Source organism: Falco punctatus (assembly GCF_963210335.1).
Source record: "Falco punctatus genome assembly, chromosome: 8".
Classification (NCBI taxonomy): domain Eukaryota; kingdom Metazoa; phylum Chordata; class Aves; order Falconiformes; family Falconidae; genus Falco; species Falco punctatus.
Genome location: NC_137588.1, coordinates 21,378,479 through 21,394,181, shown reverse-complemented (window position 1 = coordinate 21,394,181; position 15,703 = coordinate 21,378,479). Strand labels below are relative to the sequence as shown.

Below are 15,703 nucleotides of genomic sequence, written 5' to 3'. Positions count from 1 at the left end.
ATTAACTGAAGTAGAGACAGTGCATAGGGTGGAATGGACAAGAATAATCTTGAGTGTTTGTCCATGCGGTATTTTGATGTATTAATGGTTTATAGACTAGTTTGGGTTGGAAGGGACTTTTAAAGGTCATCACGATTATGGTTCTAGAAATTTGCATAGAAACATGCAGCCCCCTGACTTGGTTTCTGGATTACTTTTATTTATCCTGCTATTTTTATTTGTTTGAAAATAGATTTTTCATTAAATTTTCTATGATATGTTCAAGACCTAGAATGTACTTGAAAATTAAACATTACAAAAATGAAAATAGATTTAAAATTTTTTGCAAGTTACATATTTTACAAAGTAAAATTTTTTTTTCTTGCAAGTGTTCAGTTAAAGGCTTAACTTTCAACATCTCTTGTAATAGTTCAGTGAATGAGAGAAATGGTCAAGGTTTAGCATGTAAAACTGTCTTTCAAAAAATGCCAGACTGAGTGGCTGCTTTAGATAAAACACAGCTACATCTTGGACACCTGCTCGTTATTGTGGTACTCAGTAGTGCTACATTTATGTACAGGAGAAGCACAGGAATCAATGAATCAAATAACTTTTCATATAGAAAAAGGGTAAGGTTATTCCTTTCTCCCTGCAAATGATGTGATAATTTCAAGGATCTACTGTGGGCACTTTTAAGTTTTCAGTTGAATTCTGGGGCTAACACAATGATGAAAATAAATTTTTCCAGTTCTTTGTTGTTCTGAGCGACTCTTGTTCTCCCCAAATCCATAACAGCATTGGGGGGACCCATGAATTTTATTAATGGACAGTGTGATAACTGAAATGACTAGTCTTATAGACTGACAGTGCTCATATAGCCAAGCTGCAATTTTTACTTTCTTTCTGATTGTTTTGTTCTGGGGTTTTTTTCTCCCAAGTCCAGTTTTATATTGGTGAAGACCAAGCAGACTGTGAGTGTTTAGTGGTCATCCTTTTGGTTACTTCAACATATAATGACAAACTTGGCATCACTCAGGCAATGGGTTGTCTCCATAGAAACTGAAATACGGAATTGGAGGAGAGCTTGAGCTGCTTGCAGTATTTTTTCAATTGCAGTGTCATCCTCCCATGGGCCATCATGGAAAATTACTGAGCTGTACTGAATCTGTCAGAGTTTGTTTATGTCTTCTTATTAAAGGCTTCTATTTACAGTCACTCTGCTTTTGGTCAAGGCATATATTGAGAAATTCCCAGGGAGAAATAAATAAAAGCAGGTTTAATGAATGCCCTGGTACAATCCTCAGAATAATGAATCAGGATTGTTGTAAGAGAAGATATTTTGAGAAGTGGTGGCTGTACTATGTGAAAGATAAATGGGCAGAGATATGTGGGGTATTAAGGTGCCTTTAAGAAAACAAGTTAGAGGCTTTGACTTATAAACAAGCCACCTCAGGATAACAGGTTACAGTATATTAGCTGCTTTATGCTTGTACATCCCTGTGGACCTGTGCTGAGACAGTGATAATTAGGCAGTGCTGGAAACTGAAGAGGACTCACCCATCAGCATATCAGATGCCAAGTGATGTTTTTAAATCCCTTCTTAGTTGTCATCTCTGAGTGGGGGGAAAAAAATTAATTGAAAATGCTGATGCATAGAGTTTGTAGTTCCCTGGCCACGCTGGGGACGTGCTGTGCAAAAGCCCCGGCAGTGGGGCACGTAGGGCTTCGCATGTGCCATGTGGTGAGCAGCTGTGGTGGGAGGGTGGGTTTTTTTGGTTTTCCCACGTGCACTCTCCCATTTCCACTCTTCGTAAACTCTTGTCATAGTGAAGATCCTTTCTTGGTACCACAGGAAGAATAAAATCAATGTCTATTTTCTTCATCGTTTTACATCCATCAACTCTACCCGCTGCAGTATGTATATATAGGGAGTTATAGAATAGCTGGTCCTAGAGCCTTGTACAGATCACTAATACAGTTTAAACAGAAGGACAGACAACAATTAGTCTCTAACATCTTCTATTTGTAAATCTGAGCTGTGTTAAGTGATGAGGAAAAAGTTATTGAAGTCATGTTGGCTGCAGGGAGATGAGGGCCTTCAGTCTGGAAGCAATCTCAAACTTCAAGTCCAAGTATAAAAGCTGTTGGTGACCACTGTCTTGGGTGGAGGTGAGGGAGAGGAACCAGTATGAGGAGCCTTAGCTGGAAAATAAATTATTCATAATTGTTTCCCTTGGCATCAAGCTTGATATCAAAAATGAGTGAGGTAGGCTATTATTATTATCGTCATCATAATTATTTTGTAAATGTTAGTTGCTCCCAAGAGTACTTGTTTTTGTGCAATGGTTGGCATTTCACTCTGTTATACTTCCCTTATGTAATAAACAAAATAACTTCCCAAAGTAAGGTCTTGGGTTCTTTTTCTTATGATGCTAAGTCCTAATAGTTTTTTAGGGCAGGATTTTATTCTTTCAGACTCAAAACAAGATAAATCTCATTTCTTATAAAACTACTTTAAAAGAGATTCTTTTTTAAGGCTTGAAAATTAATCCTTTATCAAGAGAAAATTTGAATTTTGAATTAGATTGCCGAAGGTGGTGACTGTAATCAGCCTGACACTATGAACTAATTTTTTTCCTTCATTATATATACTCTTCTTTTTTTTTTCTCTCTTTCCCCTGCTTCTTTCACTCAGACGACAGAAGGCCAGAGAAAGGCAACAGAAATTGTTGGCTGAATTTGCCTCAAGGCAGAAAAGCTTCATGGAAACTGCCATGGATGTTGGTAAGTTTTTGTGTAGTTGATGGCTTGCTTTTTTTTATTGATTTATTTTTATTTCGACGTTACTATTGAGGTTTTTACTCTTAACAGTTTAAAAAAAAAAAACTACCCAAACAGACAAAAACCCCTCCCCTCAGATCAAACTACTGTATCCACCTGTTCACTAAGTACTTCAGAGACTTAAAGTTGTGTTTTCTAGGACAGGTAATACTGAATTCATAATTGCTAAAGAATATATTAAATAATCTTGCAAATGTTTAAAAGAGAACACATTATCCGTAGCACATAATTTTATTCCTATTTTTTCTTAATACACAGTGGATGGAATGATTAAATGTGTGGTATGTTTTGAAGTATTTACCTTAAAGTATCCCAGAGTTAGTTTGTCTTAAAGATTGCATTTTCTTTAATCCGTAGTAACAAAATTTAAGATTATTTTTCACAGAGCTTCAAATTTTGATAAGGTAAAAATTATGCATTTTAAATTTGTGTATAGAATTAAGGAACGCATAATTTTTAGATCATCTCAGTTGCTGTAATAACATTGCGTTCTGTTTTGAGTACAGGCTTTACAGCAGAATCAGCTCTTGTTTTTCTTGGGGATAAGTTCTTTCAGGTTCTGCTGTGTAGAAGTGCATAATCTTGACTAGTTTGCTTGTGTTTAACTGAGGAATAGAAAATATTTTCATCTGGATTACAACATTGAAAATTAGCACCTTTGAAAGATAAGAAAAAGCAGGGGTTTTTTTTCTCATTTCTCCCCCTTTCAATCAAATATCATTTGCTATGTTGTTTTGATTTGAGTTTAAGCACTGGTAAGAAACTTCTTGACAACTGGTTTTGCTGAAAAAGTCTGTTTTTTAAAATTGTTAAATTCTTGTCAGTTTATAGGTTGCTGAGAAGATTTGTTTCTTTATATTTACAAAGGTCTTGGATACAGCAGCCACTGAAATTTCTTTAGCAAATTAATGACCATATATATGGTGTTATGTTTGGAGGGTGTGCAATACAACACAAAGTTCACAGATAAAAATGAGTTTAAGTCATGCTTTTATTAAATGGGTAGCTATTTCTTTTGAATCTGTTTATTGAAGTAAGAAGGGAAGAAGAAATGTGCAGTTCTACTTACTAAAAACTGAAATATGTGATTGAAGTATTTTTACAGTTGTGGCTAACTGAAAGCAGCTGGGAAACTTTGATTCTGCAGTCACCTATATTTGAATTCCTGATATTGCAACTTTGAAGTTAATGGTTTTATATATGCAGTCACATGTGTGTATATATATTTACCTGTCATAGCTGTATTTGCATATATACATACGGATACATAAATACTCCATGCTTGAGTTTTGTAAGCTGTTTAAGGTAACTGCTTTGATTTGTGGATGAAGCATAGTAGTTAATTCAGTAAATTACACAACATTTATCTGTGTCGAGGACTGGGAACACTTAGCTTTTACTTAACTATATATGTCAAATATTAAAAAGAACCTTTAATTTCTGTAACAGGCAGACTTGCACTTTTGCGCATATGATTGTTCATTAAAAAAATCTTGGGCATGCAACACTTTAGTTGTTTGTTTCTTAGCATTTAAACAATTAATAAGTTCAGCTATCTTAACATAAAATGTAGTGTTAGCAATTAAACAAGGTCATGCACAGTACCAGATAGAGTCAACTTAATGGACTACATTTTCATAAAGTTGTTCTGCATGAAGACATTTCTTGGCAACAATTTAATAGAATTCTAGGCATTGTGTTAGCTAAATAATTGTTTTGCTTTTTCACCCACTTTTTTCTGTGTCTTTTAGGTTGTCATACTGTTTTCTAAGTTTGTGATCAGAATTGACTGAATTTGTACTATAGCCCAGTATTAACTAGCTTTTATGTTCTGACTGGCATTAAAATACATTGCAGAAAGGAAGTATGTATTCCATTATAGTGTGTAGGACTTACTTAAAAACCTAAATAATTGTTTGCCAGGAATATTTTCTTCAGTTTGCTCTATTTTTTTTTTAACTTAACTAATTTGTTCAGCTGTGAATTCAGTCTCTACACAGCAAATTATTAAACAAGTTGCAGAAACCATTGTTACTCTAATTTTAAAACACAAGACATGGTAAGAATTCTGAAACTAGTCTTTCAGGAGTGATGCAATTTAAAACTACTGCAAATATTTAGTAGGCTTACCATGAATTATATCATGTCTGTGCTGAAATAGTATGTTTGAAAACAAAAAAATCCTTTCATACTAAAACCAATCAATTAAAATGCATTCAGCTCTCACACATTCAAACTCTGTTACCTGTTAGTTTTATTATAGGTTAAAATTCAGCAGTAGGTTTATTTCTTAATTTTGTTTGTTTGTTGTAACAGTATTAATGCTGTCAGAAGGCAGGGATCGTGAAGTCTCAGCTCCCTGGCTCTGTCACTGATTTAGCTGGTGTCATTTGGGCAAATGATTATTATTATAATCATTTAAAACTTACCTATGAAATGTGGATGTGATTCAGTGGTAAAATGTGAGAACTGATCTGATTGGTTTTGGGCATAACACTTAAAAGATTTCATAATAGCTTTCTCTTGACAGTGTGGAAGACTGAAAATAGTCTGGAAAGAAATGTGTCTAGATGGTAGGGGTAATGGAGAATAGCCAAAGCTTAAAGATTATTTTATTAAAACCCCATAAACTTAATAGTTTCCAAAGTGTTTATTAAAGTGCATAGAGCCACTGTTAATCCCCTAAGGCATTCCTCTTCTTTGGTTATTGAGATGCTGCAATGAAACATAGCTTAAAAGGAAGTTACCCAATTACATGTTCATTTTTCAATATTAAATGTGTCTCATTTTACCAGCAAAAACTATTTATTTGAACTGGAATTCACAAATTCATCTGAGATTCTGAAAGTAAAGGTTGGCATTTTCTTGCATATAATCACTGTAGGAAAAATTCCAATTATGTAGCCCTTTCCATTTGTGCCCCCTGTTACTTTCTATTTATATTTTGTGACATCTGCAGAACTACATTGCCATTCAAGCTTGCCTGGAAGTAATTAAGTGAAATTTAGAAACAGTTTATGTTAATGAACTAGGATGGAACAGAATCCACTGTGCTGTCTTTAGCTGTTTGACTGCAGGACAAATGTAAAAAGCAGAAAAATAAACCAAGAGGCATCATTCTAAGAGCAGCAGATAGAGCTCTTCATATACCTGAGGATGGTGTCTAGTGCATCAAAAGTGTTTTGTCATGTGGTGACATACAGTGTCAAATCCATAGGCTTTCTAGTCTCCTAGCAATAGCTACTTTTACATCTTCGTCTTGAGGGCACTTAGTGTGAGGCTATCATTTTTCTGTTGTGTTCTGGATCTCCATGACAGAGATTTTTGAAACTTCACTGCCTTTCAGGCAGGACTTGATAAGAACACAAGTCCCTCTGCTCTGTGTTAATAGTCTTTAACAAATTACAGTGATATTTGTAACGATCTGTCTATCTAAGTTTTATAAATATGAAATATTACGATCCATTCCAGGCAAGCTATTGAACTTAATCAAATGCATCTTAGTGAAAATTTGAAAATTGTTTAATTTTGAATTACAGATTTTAGGATATCTAACATTCCTTCAATAGTTTTGCTGTCTCTGAAGTGCCCAATGTAATTTATTTATTTATTTTTGTTAATGCCTTGTGGTAAGTATGCAGTATCATCTTTGTGTTCCTTTCTTGTGATGTGAAGTCTTGGCAGGACGTCATTTTTGTCCTTCAAGCTTTGTTCCTTAGCTAGAGTTAAAAAGAAGTGCAGAGTTTTAATGCAAGGTGACACACATTTCCTAACGCTCAATCTTCTGAACCCAGATAGAAAAATAAATTAGGTACTGATCTCCTGAGAATATATATGCTGGGTCAGGGCAAAAAATATTAGCATACTAATGGTTGCTTTGATGCCAAGGGGCTACTTTGACACGTAATGTATACAGCAGGAAAAATGTTGACTATCGTCAACAGAGATTGTAAACTATATTTACTGTGTTTACAAAGCCCTTTTGGTTCTGGGGATTTGCTGGATAGGGGAAAGAATGGGAGTGAATCTTCAACTCTGGAGAGTAGAAATTAAAGAAAATTCAGGCAGAAATGTATTCTGCAAGAAAACAGTGTGCTAGATTTTAGCAGACCGATCAGTATTTGCTAGGAGGTAGGGAATCCTAGGGTTTTGTAACTTTGGGTCTGTCGCTCCTGTTGGTACAAAACTGAGCAAAGAGCTAAATAATTAACTTTTTTAAAAACCCATGGGAATGATTGTGTTTGGCACTACCCTGGATTTCTGTTGCAGTTTAAATGTTTTCATCGGCCTTTAGTGTTTTTATCTTTGTTTTTAATGAGGTTCATATTTATCCAGATTTCTGAAATAATTCACAAGGGCAAAGTTAAGTCCCAGAACCCACTGTAAGGGGGTGGGGTGTGTTACAACATTAGACACACCTCATGAGAGAAACTTGGTGAAGTGATACCAATACCATGTGTCTTACCTTGTATTTCAAATTTGCGCCTTCTTCACGCAAGTTGACATCATCAGGGCAAGTCTCTGTGAAATCAGTTAGGTTAAATCTTTGGAGAGTCAGAGTTTTAAACTGTAAGCGTCACTGGTTGTATTCCAGAGAATGCTTGACATTAAAATACACTTGCTTTCTCATGTGACTGCTGCCTGGCTAGTGAAGTCATGACTAGAAGCTAAAGCTGCCTTGGTCTTCTTTGCTCTCCTGTTACCATTACCTACTTTCTGAATCTCCAGTGGAGTGATGAGGTGTCTTGTTTTGGGTGCCAGCGGTTTTCATGCCAAACAAAACTGCAGACTCCTACAAAACCTATTTGAAAGGTGGAGGAGTAATACACCTCAAGATCAGTATCTTGGCAAATAGCTGGTAAGGATTCCCTTGGCGTTCAAGAAGGCAACATGGTTCTGGGACGTAACACAATGTTATTTTTCATGGAATTATCTTCCTAGTGTCAGCAAAATTTGCTGGAGTTTTGTGCATCAGTGGAAGCAAAATAAGGAGATTTAGATGATCCTTCAGCTCTTAGTTGCAACTGATGTAGCTTTGTTCACCTAACAGTTCTTGGTGGTGATTTGGGTGGGGGTTTATAGCCACAGTGGAAGGAATTTTATGTTATGTTACAATCAATATTTAACTAGAAAGACTTCTCATCGATATAAAAGGACACTTAATAAAATAATTGGTTTTATTAAGGTGTCTTTTTATAATTGCATCCAGGGAGCTAGGAAATGTTAGCTCATGCTTTAAAATTCGGTAAGATCCTGTATTTTTTAAATGACATAAATAGCATTACAACTCCAGTCATTTTAAAAAAATGCTTCACAGGTTGCCATGAAAAACACAAAGCAATCCTGTATTTCTGTTTATATGAAATGGTGAAAAAAGAAGGGGGGGGGGGGGGGGGGCAAGGTGTGGAGCTACATGTTTTCTGGGCATTTTAAGCTTCCATATGAGTACTAATGCAGTTTAGTTTTGTGTTTCCCTATGTGAAATAGGATATATTTAACTGAAAGTGAAGTAGAATGGAGACATGACAGTTACTTTATATTCACAAGTACCAATGCATTAATGAAATATTTTAGAAGAAGGTTTGCAGGAAAGAGTCTTGTCTCATTTTCAGCAGTATTTTGAGTTGAAACATGTTTGTCCTGGTTCTTGACAGTGTAGGTAGATCACGTAGCTGATGAGGCAGAGTCTGTTGCTTCCACAGGAGCTCCACAGAGGCAAAACTCAGGAAGGCAAGAAAGACAAGATTGAGATCATTGTTACATGCATAGCTTGTTTTCTTTTTTCTGGACTGCCACTGATATACTTTCATGCCAGGAATTACGCTGCCAAAATGTACCTTTTCAAACAAACCATGGCTCGAGTCTTAGCTTCCAAAGAAGCTAACAACTAGTTTAAGCCAGTAATCGATGTTTATCATAGTCCATTCAAAAACAAATGTTTTTTTTTGTTTGGTTTGGGTTTTTGTTCAGCTTAATTATTTGAGATTTTAAATTGTTGCTAATTTCTCTTACCCATGGATTTTGTGGAAGTTGACTTTGTTTTCTTTCATTAGCTCTGGGGGAAATTATTTTATTAGGAAGTCTTCCTTGATAGTAAAAGTTTATTTTCCTTGAAATTTTATTGTTTGCCAAAGTAGTCTGGCTCTAGATCTAAATAGATGTGAGGGAAACATACGTTTGATCGAGTTCTAAAATTAAATTAGCCTGATTTTTATGTGCATGTTGCACATAGGCAATAAAAGTATAGATTGCATATATTGAATTGGTTTGAAACATTTTTTAAATACTAAGATCTGTATTTTTTTCCTTCAAGTTTAAAATACGCAGTTTGTGATGAATTAATGTTCTTTTGTAAGTTAAATGTTGACTGATTTTGAGGACTTGCACTGAGTTGTTCAAAATCGGATTGACACACTACATTCTCTTTCTACACTTCTTAAAAAATATTGAATGGATGCATATTTTATGTTGTATTGACTATTTTAGAAAGGTAAATAAGGCTGGACCCTCTAATTCTTGTGTGATTTCCTTCTGATACACAGGTATACGTGAGTGTGTGCTACACAATTACAAGATGATGTTAACTATAAAAAAATAGCTTTAGAGTTGACTTCCTCCCTTCTGTGCTACGATGCTCCTAAGTTTTCTGGATGTTTGGACTTAAAAAACATTGGCAGTTGATGCATTCTGCTTTTTCTTTCCTTGTACATCTGGCTGCCACTAGATGGTGATAGACGTGTGTACAATATTAACAACTGCGTATCAATGAAGATCAGAATTAATTTTCGTATGACCCTCAGTAACTAACTGGGAAGTCAATAGTAACTAAAACTGTGAAATTTTGATTCTGCCCTGTGAGAGAGAGCATTGCATGGAGCTCTTCATAGCAAAGAAGGATGCTGCCTAGCATCCAACATGCCTCTCCTTGTAGCAGCAGGCCTCCTGTGCTGAACTTGTAGTGGACTTTCCGAAGAGAGCAGCTCTTCTAAAAGCAGTTTTGCATGAGAACTGTTGGTGCACTCAAGGTTTTTGGGTTCTTTATCCAGCTCCTTGGCCTACTTAATCAAGGAGATAAAAGGGCATGGTTGAAGGTAGGGAGACAGTGGTTTTCTGTGACAAAACTCTCTTCTAGGATAGAAACAAAGCACCCTTATATTCTAGGTCAAGAGGCTGATTGTAAGTTTTCCTGAACAGTCAGGACAGGATCATTTAGTTGTATGGTGCTTTTCTTTCAAGACGATAAAGAATTCTTACTTTCAGTTGTAACATAACATAAAATTGGTTCTGTTTTGCTTAGCCCCCTGCCCTGAAACCAGTACCACTGTCATGTGAACAAAGCTACCTCAAGTGCTATTGCTTCAATACTTTGAAGCTAGTCCTTAGCCTCGAACGTTTCGGTCTGTGCACCTAGGAAATAATGAAGTGGACCATTAGAAAACGAGATCTCTAATAAATCTTGTATACAGTAAATATCAAACTAACCATCTGCTGTGTAGCAGCAGATCACTTTCTTAATACACCCCAAATTTTTAAGATTGTTTGAGCTTCATATTAAAAAAACCCCACCTTTTCTTTTTAGTTACACATTTCATTCACTGTGTCTAAGCATCTTAAAATTATTTCTAAGGTCTCCACATTAACTTTTTCCTTCTAATTGTAGTCAGAGTCAGTTACAAGCAAATAACAGTTTTAGTAGAGATTGGTATTCATTGTCCTTCATCTCTCTGTGTTCAGAGTTTTCGATATAGTATCTAATGAAATACAAGTTAGATCTCTGTTTTTTAGAAGTTTTAAAGAGATTAATGCAAAATTTTAACTAAACAGTTCCATTGGGAATGATTTTTAACACGGGAAAACTCATAGTTTGTTGCATAGGTGTCTTTCTCTTTGAAGCAGCAAGGTTAGTTTCAAGTAACTGTCAATGTTTTAGTTGCAGATAAACTAGAGAAATCATTCTGGATTTTTTCATCACTACCTCAGTGTGGATGCAATTGGATTTCTCTCCCTCTGTTTAATAACAATTTTCTTATCATTTTTTAGAATCGCCAGATGCTGATATTGCCATGGAGGTAGCTACATCAGAACAGCATGTTTCTGAGGCAATATATGATTGTGTTATTTGTGGACAAAGTGGCCCTTCTACTGAAGACAGACCTACAGGGCTAGTTGTACTATTACAAGCATCCTCAGGTATGAATGTGTGCCTTATTGGACAAGCAGTGTTTCTGCTGCTTTTAATACGTGTTCATAAATGTTTCTCATCCATGTGTCTCATGGAACCTAGAAAGACAGAATCTCCTCTTTATTGTGGATGGTCCTCCATGAGGCACATGTGTAGGTCTAAGGGTACTGAGAAAGTTTTTAAATGTTTGGGAAAAGAGCAAAGAGTTTAATTTCTTCCTAGTTCCAGTTAGCTTTTCCAAACCCAGCAGTATATAACGGACCTGCACCTGCAGGAAAATAGGTATTGAAAGGAAAAAGAAAAAAAAAAGCCATCAGTGTGTCTGTATGTACCTACATATGTGTGTGTGTATATATACTTCACATACAAGTGCAAAACTACAACTTCCAGTATTTAGTTTCTTTAATAATCTTTTTTACTGTTTAACATCAACAAAGCACATTGTAGTTACAAACCAGAATTTCCTGATTGTTTTCTTATTTTTTAGCATATTTTATCCATTGCTTTCATTATTGCCGCTTTTTTTCATAGTGTTGGGACAGTGCCGCAACAGCACTGAGCCAAAGAGACTACCAACTACTGAAGAGGAGCAAATATACCCTAGGGATACCTGTGCAACACTGCATGATGTACGGCTTACAACTTTACAGCGATACTTTAAAGATGTAAGTATTTCATATGAACAATACTACCACTTATGAAAAAACTGTGTAATAAGGTAAATCAAATTACAACTTAAGAGTCCTCCTAGTTTCATTTCTACATTTAGTTAACACTTTGTCATGTTGCAAATGTTTCAAAGTGTTTACATGTGATAGGGTCCTTATTTTTAAATAGCATCTGGTTTTCCCCTAGTTATATTTTTGGCATAGACATCCAGTATACCTAAAGGCTATATAGTCATTAAGTATCCGTGTACATATTCTCTAGAAGAAGATATTTCACAATCTGGTGTGACCACACCATTGAGATGTGGTTTTGCTCTCTTAGGTATTACTTTCAAAACACCAGTTTTCCTGCAGCTATTCAGAGAACCTGATCAAGGAATTACTCTTAATCAGTTAAAAGTATTTTGGCAGCACAGAGTGAGTGGAAAGAGTTGTTTTAACCTGTAACAGTTTTCTGAGCCACTACAGAGATGGGGAAGGTGAGTGGATGGGAAGGAGGGACCAGCAGAAGACTTCACTCTCTTCTGCCGAGTCCTCAACTCTGCACAACATTACTGAAGCTCAGTTTTTACATTAATTGGTGTGTTACTGTCTGTATTGGTATGTTACTACTGTAACAGCAGTTCTGTTAGCTGTTCCAAGCAGTTTTGAAATGCTTCACAAAGCCACGTAACACCTTTTCATACTTAATTTTGAGAGCAAATTCTTGTTTTTAATGGGACTTGTACAATTGTAGACCTTTGTGGAAGTGCTGCCAGTGACTTGCCTTGCTAGCGTATAAAACAACTGTATAAGGTAATATATAACTCTTCTCAGAAGTCATTTTGGGGGAGAAGAATACATAACCTATGACACTAAATTAGCTCTGATAGACTAGTCCCAGGTGACATAACAGCTCTTAGGCAGATTTAACTAAATAATCAGCCTTTAGAAGCTTAAATATTGCCTTTAAAGATTAAAAACAGTGGCAATTCTTACTCTGACACAATTGCTAGCTTTCTCACATTCTGTCATCCACAGATAATTGAAATTTGCCAACTGTAACCAAGCTTGCTTATGTAGATTAATTTAGAGTAAATTTCATAATTGTTTTGATACAGTTTTAAAAGTTGGGCAATATTTTCAGAAAAGCCACCCTTTCCTGTGGCAAATATGCATTCCCCTGCTAGAAAGTAAAACTTTTAAAGGTGTAAGCAGGAATTATTTCTGAACAAAAGACATTTTTTTTTAGTTCAGAAAGAATCTGTGGATAAGCTTTTCTTCTTTTGACATTGATGATGTTTGTTTGTTTCACAGTTAATGGTTATTTTTTCCTGCTGAAGTGGTAAAAAACATTGAAGCAATACTGTGGCTTTATTTTTACATGTTTGCATACTACAAATAGAACAAATTCCAAGCAAAATGTTGCTAAAAAATTTGATCTTACTGAAATGTATATTTCCCTTTCTATGCAGTAACACTACCAAAAGATTAGTCCAAAGTACACTGGCTTGCAATGAGAAAATGCATCCTTTTTGCAAAAATTCCAGTTCTGATTCAAACATTGGTTGAATTAGCTATTCTTGCTTTTGAGTTTCCAGGTCACTACTGTGCTGAAAAAAATGTCTCTGCATAGAAGAACTAATCCTTAGATTTCTTTTGGCATAAAAATGGAAACATCTGTTAGTGTCTTGAGTGTCTTTTTCAGCTGAGCTAAGCAATAAGAAGTCCTTTTGTTTATCAGCTGTGTCCTTCCCAATAGGTGTCCTTCCTCTAACAACAGATTTCAGGAGGCAAGTGAATCATTTCACTTAGATGTAAAAATTTTATGTTATGAAACATGGTCTAGCTTATTCTACTAGAAAAAATATTCAAAAGCTACATGCTATATACAGATTGGGCAAAATAGACCAATTCTTTCCAAATCCAGGACAAAAATTCATATAGTAGATTGATAGTTATTTTCAGTATCACATAGTACTCTGTTACCAATAACTTGATATAGGTGTGCTCCATCCCAAGCCTATGACTTGCTTTGGAATCCCCTTGATTTCTGAACTCAAGAGTAATAGAGTAAATCCTTTCTGCAAAGGCTTTGGGTTGTTTTTTTGGTTTGTTTTTTTTTTTTCTTTTGCAAGTGTTACTAAGTAGCCTCATTAAATACATGTAATAAGTAATGCTTCTCAGTTTGTCCTGTGGGTCTTATCCAGGTATATCATATGACCTTACTAATCGTGCAGTCTACTAAATTATGCAGGAGCCAGCAGAAGAAAAAGAAAGTTTTTTTTGTTCTATGGCCTGAGGGGGTCATACCACATTATGAATGACGGGTTGAGGCAATGTAAAAAGGAGCATGTCTTGTAGTTAGAATTTGTAATTTTGTTTTGATTTCATGTTCATATGCAATGAGAATCGAAGAAATTTGATGCTAAGTCATCCTTAGAAAATGCATCTATCAGAGTTTGTTATTGGTAGTACCTTGGTTTTGCATCATGCAATTAAGACCATTTTAGGGTGAGTCTACAATAAAAATTGTTTCCCAATTCTGATAGCCATAAACTCTTTCTGTTCTTTAAATATATAACCAGAACGTACATTTCAATTTGTGTATGATTTTTTTTGTTTACATTTTTATTTTTTCAGAAATGGAAATTTAATAATTAGACTGGCTATATCTAGGTATTCTGCAAGAGAATTTTCTAGAATTCCTTATCATAAGTTTCCCTGGGAAGACTGTTTTTTCATTTCATTATTTTCTGAGAACTACTAGTGAGATAACTTTATTTTCGACATGTGGGCTTTAAATGCAGCCTTTGAATAAGGCCAATGTTTTAAAAAAAATCCTAGTAAAAAACTTCAAGTGTTTGTTCTCTTTTCCTTTCATGATGTGTTATATATAATATTGTTCAACAACTCATTAGAAACCCTAAGTGTTTACGCTGAATTTTAATAACAGATTGGGGTTTAATTATATAACTGTGATCTTGTTATTTTGATTATATACAAAACTGAATGAAATGTATAAGGGGAATATACTGCTCCAGTACATGGGATAACTTGTACTATTGGAACAGATGGTAGAGTTAGAGCAGTCTTTATGCTGTAATACAGGAGGTTCTTTAAAGAAGTCATTATCTTAAGTGACAAGAACTTTAGAAGTTTAACTTGAGTGTTTGGCTCTGTTGGTGAGAACAGTTTAATGGCAGCCATGTAAGTTAGCATAAGTAAATACTTTATAATTTTTTTTTCATTTCCACAGCATATGTCTTTTAATTATATAGCATGCAAATAAAAAAAACTACATATTTTTTAAATCTTAAAATAAGTTGTGGTAAATACCTTTATAACTTGATCTATATTGTTCTTTTTTCTTACTGTTTTTGCTTTGGTTTAGAGTTCCTGCCTGCAAGCAATGTCAATAGGCTGGGAAGGAGGTGTTTATGTACAAACTTGTGGTCACACTTTACACATAGATTGTCACAAATCTTACATGGAGTCTTTACGGGTAAGTAAAACTACAGGTCACCTTTGTTTATTTGGATCTGAACTGTTCTTGGTGAAATCGATTGGATTTATGCTGTTCAGTTCTGAGAAATAAAGATTGGGTTTACATGAATGGATAAGATGTTATTATATTTCAAGAGCTGTAGATACTAAATCTCTTAGGACATCTTGACATTATTAAAAAAAGTACTTTGTTTGTAGTTATTCTGATGTATTATGAAAAATACTTTCCTAAATTAACACCGTTGCTAAAAAACATCACTGGGTTTTGGTTTGGGTTTTTTTGGTGGTTTTTGTTTTTTTGGTTTTTTTTTTGGTATGCGTATTCAGGTTAAGCATTTCTTATACTTTTTCCATTTCTATTTTATGGATTCCTATTTTGATGTTGAATATGTGTTAGAAGTTACAGAGAAACTGAAGAGAACATGAGGCGAATTTTGAAAGTATAAACTTTTGGTTAATTTTTAATACAAAAATTCAGCTATTATTATCTTTAGTTATGTATGGTATATGTTACATATATTTATATATGCATGCAGTTAAAAGAAAT

General features: G+C 34.9%; 1 protein-coding gene across 6 annotated transcripts in view; it reads left to right on the top strand.

The window, feature by feature from the left end:
• Positions 1-15,703, top strand: part of UBR3 (ubiquitin protein ligase E3 component n-recognin 3) — a 333,487-nt gene that overhangs the window by 56,619 nt on the left and 261,165 nt on the right. For all 6 annotated transcript variants that reach the window (XM_080398894.1, XM_080398890.1, XM_080398879.1 and 3 more), the window contains 4 exons: positions 2,675-2,763; positions 10,861-11,010; positions 11,534-11,667; positions 15,044-15,154. In XM_080398894.1, coding sequence (XP_080255020.1) covers positions 2,675-2,763; positions 10,861-11,010; positions 11,534-11,667; positions 15,044-15,154 — 484 coding nt within the window. The remainder of the gene's footprint in view (positions 1-2,674; positions 2,764-10,860; positions 11,011-11,533; positions 11,668-15,043; positions 15,155-15,703) is intronic.